The 6,609-nt window shown below is 39.2% G+C and overlaps 1 protein-coding gene across 1 annotated transcript; it reads left to right on the top strand.

Annotated features, from left to right (window-relative positions):
• The first annotated feature begins 1,822 nt into the window (after positions 1-1,822).
• Positions 1,823-4,774, top strand: LOC149186901 (1-aminocyclopropane-1-carboxylate oxidase-like). Its single transcript, XM_089409495.1, has 5 exons — positions 1,823-1,901; positions 2,035-2,195; positions 2,289-2,298; positions 3,981-4,366; positions 4,466-4,774. The coding sequence occupies exons 1-5, from the start codon at positions 1,823-1,825 to the stop codon at positions 4,772-4,774; spliced, it is 945 nt and encodes a 314-aa protein (XP_089265621.1).
• Positions 4,775-6,609: the final 1,835 nt, after the last annotated feature.

Raw genomic sequence — 6,609 nt, 5'->3', positions numbered from 1 at the left:
CTTGATGGGTACAAGCGTATGCTTGATCCCATCTTTCACAAACTTATAGCAGTTGGTTTTTCCATCATGAACTGCACTTCTGTCAAACTGCCAAGGTCGTCCCAACAGTAAGTGACAGACATCCATTGGCATAACATCGCAAAGGATCTTGTCCTTATACTTACCGATCTGAAACTCCACCTCACACTGTTCGTCAACCAACAGTTGATGCCCTTTCTGCAGCCACGATACTTTGTAGGGAGTAGGATGTTTTAACTTCTTTAATCCCAGCTTTTCTACCATCTCCACAGCTACTAAATTATCGGTACTCCCACTGTCAATAATCAACTTACAGCACTTACCCCGCGACTTGCAAACAGTGCGAAACAAAGCCTTTCGCTGATCTGGTTCTGCAACTTCTTTTGCTGGTTTTAACAGCACTTTATTTAACACCAAGGCTTCGCCTGTTTCTGGTGTATTCTCTGCTTCTTGAGGTGTCTCCTCAACATCCTCTGGCTGAGCAACATAAGCTCCTCTCCCACCTGCTGGTTCACCTTCAGGACATTCATACGACTTGTGTCCCCATTTGTGACAGCGATAGCACTGGACAGCTCCCCTGCCCCGACCATATCCTCGCCCCCGCTGAGGTGGTCGTCCTCCTCTAGTGCTATTGTCTTTTTCTGCTGCTCCAGCAGATTTAGAGCTGCTGCTTTCTTCACCTGAACCTGCACCTCGGCCTCTTCCAAACATCTTACCTTTCCCCCTGCCAGTTCCACCTCCTCTTCTGGCATTTTGCTTCCGGTTAATTTTTTCTTCTGCCTTCAGCGCAAACTGATAGGCTTCATCCAATGTCCGGGGTGAAAGGATACCAATTTCATCCAAGATTTCCCCCCTTAAGCCATTCACAAATCTGGCTGTTTTCTCCGGGGTGTCTTCCACATATCCTGCTCGTAAATTCAACTTATAAAATTCCTCTGTAAATTCTTTAACAGTCATTCCCCTCTGCTTCAAGTTCTGTACCTGTCTGTACAACATGATCTGGTAATCTTTTGGCAGGAACTTCTCCTTCAGTTTTGCTTTCATTCTGGCCCACTTCTTTATAGGCTGTTTGTGTAGCCTTTTCCTTTCCGCCTGAACGCTGCCCCACCACAAGGACGCATGTCCCTTCAGTTTGGTGGCGGTGAACTTCACCTGTTTGTCCTCACTGGTTTCCTCAAACTCAAAAAATTTATTGACTTCACTCAGCCAATCTAATAACACATCTGCAGACAAACTTCCGTCATAAGTAGGCAACTCATGCCTTGGCTTATGACTGGATAGCAAAACTGACTTCAACAATCTAAGTTCCGGTGTCACTCCTTCAAACTCGTCCTCTGATTCAACTACTTCTTCATCACTGTCATCTGTTGGGTCTCTCCTTCCCCCAGCCTCCACCACTACCAATCTTTCACGCAAAACTCAAATCTCCTCTCGAAGTCCATCATCTACTACCCTACGGACTACTCGTCCTCTTCCTCTTCCTCTTCCTCTTCCTTCACCTTCACCTTCTACCTGTTCCATTGGTTCTAACTCAAGAAACTAGCTCTGATACCACTTATGATGGCCTCCCGCCGTTTATGAGATATCTCCGCTCGACTGTACCCGCATCCTGGATGAACTTTATGGTTGACTTTAATGAACTATACGCTTCCTTTGTATTCGGTTTAGGGTTTCGCCAGGCTTCACCAGTTACCCACCTACACTTGCCGGTTCCCTTGCATATACCTTACCCTTTTGTCAACTCTAATCATTCCATTCGTCACTTTCGCTCCTCCTGCGCCGAAAACGTTAGCTCTACAACTGTATGGGAACTCCTGTTCTTCGTGGTTCTGGTTTCGAATGCCTGTTCATATGGATGTCTCTAGTTCTTGATTGTTATGGAGGTAAGGTTCTGCAGCCTGTGAGAGCGCCCTCTACTCCGCACGATAATGGTCTTGTTTCTCTGCGTTTTTAACTGATTTTTCTGTATGCAAATGTGATTTTTATTGTTGGATTAATGGATTTATCTTGTGACAGGCCCTCCTCCACGTTTCCGCGCTTCACTTCGTGTTTCAGGTAAACAATGGTTCCCTGTTGTATTATTTGTAGACCTTCTCCCTCCGGCTCTGACGTGCTTGTTACGGGTCTTTCAAGTTGTGGTCGTTATGGTTGTCTTCTATATGTTTCCCTTAGCTCAGGTAAGGGTTTTACTCCAACCCTGTTCAGATTTCGATTTCCAAATGGTCATTTACGTTTTCACAGCTTCTAACTTATTCTTGTTTTTGTGGTAGGCAGTTCCAGGTAGCTGGGTCTGTGACTCAATGTGCTCCTCGCGTCTTAGCAAACGTTCGAGCTCCTTCTTCACGGGTAGTGTCTCCCCATTGTAGTCGACTGTAATTTATTTGTAGTTTTTAGGTATGGTGTTCTTGGTGGTCTGTTCCTGAACGACAAAAGGAATGTCTCCGTTATCTGTGTAACCCTCTTCGTTATATTTTGGTCTCGGCCTGAACTCTGTAATTTGTCACTTCGCTTTTCTTTAAACCCTTTATGGGTATGCCATGGCTTCAAGCCTTGCACTGTTTGGTACTTGTCTGGTCTATTCCTTTAATGAAACTTTTATTTGCAAGAAATGTGAGTCTCTTGGACTGTATTTAATTATTTACAGTAGGTTAAAGAAATATTTCAAATGCTTATTTGCTACAGCCGTGGTTTGCTCTGTTCTCAAATAAGATGTGAGGGTTTGATTTTCTTGGTTACCTGAAAATGTATTTGAATGCCGAACTCTCGCTCGATTCCTCCTGGAAACGATGTTTGTATAAATGTACTCTACGTTGTTGGTTATTTGCTCCATATGGGTTCTATCTGCACTCGCAGTCCTTCGTTCTTCTATGCCTATAGGTGATAATTTGTGGCTCTCGCTACTCTTGTTTACTCGCTGTTCTGTTACTCCGATACCAACTTGTTACACAGGAATTAGGTTATGATGCATGAAAAAAATTAATTATATAGTGGTGCAATAATTGTGAAATTGAATAATGAAAAATGTGAATTTGGGAATGACTGTATTTCTCTTTCTTTGTGTTGCTGGGGAATCCCCTACAATGTTTATCGTTTTTCTTTTTAAAACCCCTGAAACACTAAAGTTCTGTTAAGGTAGAACTACCCCAACAGAATGGATAACTGCCAGCAACTTGTAACTGTTTTTAACTAATACATTTCATAAAGACACTAACTAATTAACACCCTACTTTCTGATGCTAATTCCTAATTAAAAATAACAGTTCACAGTTCTAATTTACCGGGTCCTATCGACTTTCTGGAAAATAAAACGAGTAAACAAAATAAAACAACCGACAATTTTTGACACATGTCCAACTATGCATATGTGACTGTGTGTTCTGGTCTCTCCATGACACTGTCAACCACCTTCTGTCTCCTCAGAGTTGGATGCTCCTGCATCAGAAAACATTAAATTGGAGGTGGTTACATGTACCCCAAATTTCTGGAATCTTGCCTCCATTCATAGACAACTAACACTTGGAGCCTCCTTTACAATGGGATCAACGACTCTTCAATGGTGGATGCGGTTCTTGGGACCCGTAGATGATAGACGACTTAGGAAACTTGGGAACAAATCGACGATGCAATGGACTTCAAGGTGGGTGAAAGGTAACTGCCTCTACCTCCCGCGCCCTTCTATCGCTCATCCGACTCCTCCTTCAAGTGTTATGCCTCTCTATGCAACCTGGTTAGGGTTTCACGTACTCTTCCTTCAACCGACGTTTTCTGGGGGTCTTTCTCGTCATGCGACTTCGCCCATGAACTAGCTACTCATCAGGGTCCACTTTCTTGACACCATGCATCATGCTAAGTTGAATCTTTGCCAACTTTCTAAGGTTTTCATGATTTCTTTTCAAGATTTTCTCCCGCTCTTCATAAATTCACTTGCCTCGACAAATCTAACAATCCATTTCGGCATGCAGGTACTTGGCCCTTTTCCTCGTGCGAAACAGATATCCCGCTGAGTTCCTTCAAACCTCTGGCACTCGTCTTAGGTAAGCATTACTTTATTTTTTTGTATATAATCTGCAAAAATCTGGGACTGGAGAAAGGGTATCTGAAAGAAGCCATAGCAGGGGGCAATTGCGACAGCAAAGCCCCTTTCTTTGGCATAAAAATGGCTCACTACCCGCCATGCCCAAGGGCAAAACTTCTCGATGGGCTGCGCCCCCACTTGGACGCTGGCGGAGTCATTCTGCTACTGCAAGATGATGAAGTGGGTGGCCTTCAAGCTCTGAAGGACGGCACTTGGTTCGACGTCGAACCCATTCGACACGCACTCGTTATCGACATTGGTGATCAGCTGGAGGTATATAAATTGTATATATTCAAATATCAAATGTTTTTTCGGTGTATATATAACTTATCTAATTACTAATGACGGGGTTTGCGCCTGAATACAATTCAGGTGATGACCAATGGGAAATGCAAGAGCATGTGGCATCGCGTGCTTTCTAAGAAGGACGCGAATCGAATGTCAGTCGTAGCGTTTTATAACCCATCGACCAATGCGGAGGTGTTTCCAGGTCCACAGGTGATCATGAAGGCGACAAAGCAGAATGGCAATGAAAATGACACTAATAATATGAATGCCCAAAGTGGCTATAGTTATCCAAAGTTCGTCTCAAAAGATTATATGAAAGTCTATGGTGAGCAGAAGTTTCTCGAGAGAGAGCCGCGATTCGAGGCTATGAGAGCACTCTGTTCCCTGAAGTAATTTTCTTGAGGAGATACTAGCTCCCAGCAATGCTTCACTTTCAACTGGTTTTGGTTATAAACTTATCTTCAATAAAGAATTAGAATTAGATTAATCTATATAGGAAATAGAGCTCTTCCCTGTGTATTTTTTTATCGAGCTCCATCGCAATATTTAGGACCTATGCATGGAACAGAATTAGAATAGGATACATTAGGTTGGATGCTTTCCAAGTGGTTATCACTCTTTTGGAATCTCCACTCTTTATTCGTGCAGGCTATATTCATATCGAAGGTACTTTGATGACGTATCCTCTTGTAATTTGAATACTTTATTGAGATGTAACTCATCCATTTCTAAGCATTAAAGTTGGATTACATATTCTATTTTAACTTCTCCAACCTCTCAATTCCGTGTTAAATTGAACACTTTAGTTATTTGGAAGTGTTTTACTGTTCTACCTACAACCTCTTGATTCCGCGTTGAATTGAACACTTTGGTTATTTAGAAGTGCTTTACTGTTTCTTTCTCCAACCTCTTTATTCTGGGTTAAACTGAACACTTTAGTTCTTTGTCAAACCAACCAGAGAGCTTTTGTATTGTATTGTTCTGGCAAACTCAGGCAGGGACTACTGGCTGCATGCAGCACTGGTTTATATTTAGTCTATTTCTTAAAATTATAATTAACTGAAGATGAAATCAATTTTATTATATATATAACCAATTAATATGTTATATCAAATTAATCATTCATATCTATAAATAACCAAAAATCAAAACAAATAAACCATTAAAAAAAACCTCTCAGTTAATTTTTTAAATTTTCTAAATAAAAATTTCAAAAATCACAAGACAGTATTAATTAATATATATATATATATATATATATATATATATAAATTTTTGTTTTATTTTTTTTCCATTTTTAATTTATAAATAAGAGAAGATTAATCTGCCTATTAGTAAACATCTATATAAGTTCCATAATATATATATATATATATATATATATATATATATATATTATAATTTTTGTTTTAGTTTGTTTTTTTGTTTTTGTTTTAGAGTGTTTTTTTATTTTTTTTTTAATTTAAAAATAAGAGAAAATTAATCTTCCACTTATTAATATTTATCTAGTGAATTTAGAATCAATTTGTATTTATCATCTATCAATTTTTAATTGCACAATTTTTCCAACTGTAATAGAAAGACAACTTTTTCCAATTATTTGATTGAATAATAAAATTGTAAAATTACACACAGTATAGATGCCATGGCCACTAACCAACTGTGATTGATTAATACAAAAAGAGTCATTATTCAATCATTTGATTAAATAATAAAATTACTATATATGTACTAGAAAAAGGGTTTTTATTCAATCATTTGATTGAATAATAAAAAATAAAAATGACCATTAAATAATGAATTTCTTATAATCTTGTTATAATGTAAGTTTTAAGGTTCAGCCTTTGTATGGTAACACCGTTAATGACACCACGATCACTGATACTAAAAATAACATCCATTAAATGAGTTAAGGTGATTGTGCTAACCTGCATAATGATATATTTCCGAGGCCATTCAGAAAAGTTAAGATTATGCATAAGTGGGTCAATCAATTTAGCTGTTCTACACAATTTATCAATGCCAAATGGATGAATTTTGTGGGTATCAACGCCTGAATGAACATCATGTCTGGGGTAACATGGGCACAGCTACTTTTCAAACTTTTTTGTAGCTGACTCCCACAACATTTAAGATTTATGTTTAATGCTATTTCTGTTAATGCACCAGTGAATCTGCTCTACAGCCAAGGTGGATAGGATGTCGTTTCTTCATTGTCTTAGAGTTGT

The sequence above is a fragment of the Pinus tabuliformis genome, chromosome 3_1 (genome assembly GCF_031772625.1).
Source record: "Pinus tabuliformis cultivar Carrire ecotype Pingquan chromosome 3_1, CPIR1, whole genome shotgun sequence".
NCBI classification, from domain to species: Eukaryota; Viridiplantae; Streptophyta; class Pinopsida; order Pinales; family Pinaceae; genus Pinus; species Pinus tabuliformis.
Note: the sequence above shows the minus strand (reverse complement) of the source record. Positions and strands in the feature narration are given on the sequence as shown.

Bases quoted from the DNA above. Each gene is read 5' to 3' on its own strand.
- LOC149186901 (XM_089409495.1), top strand. From the start codon at position 1,823: ATGGGAACTCCTGTTCTTCGTGGTTCTGGTTTCGAATGCCTGTTCATA. The intron at 1,902-2,034 runs GTAAGGTTCTGC...ATCTTGTGACAG, and splicing joins AGTTCTTGATTGTTATGGAG to GCCCTCCTCCACGTTTCCGC. The intron at 4,367-4,465 runs GTATATAAATTG...AATACAATTCAG, and splicing joins ACATTGGTGATCAGCTGGAG to GTGATGACCAATGGGAAATG.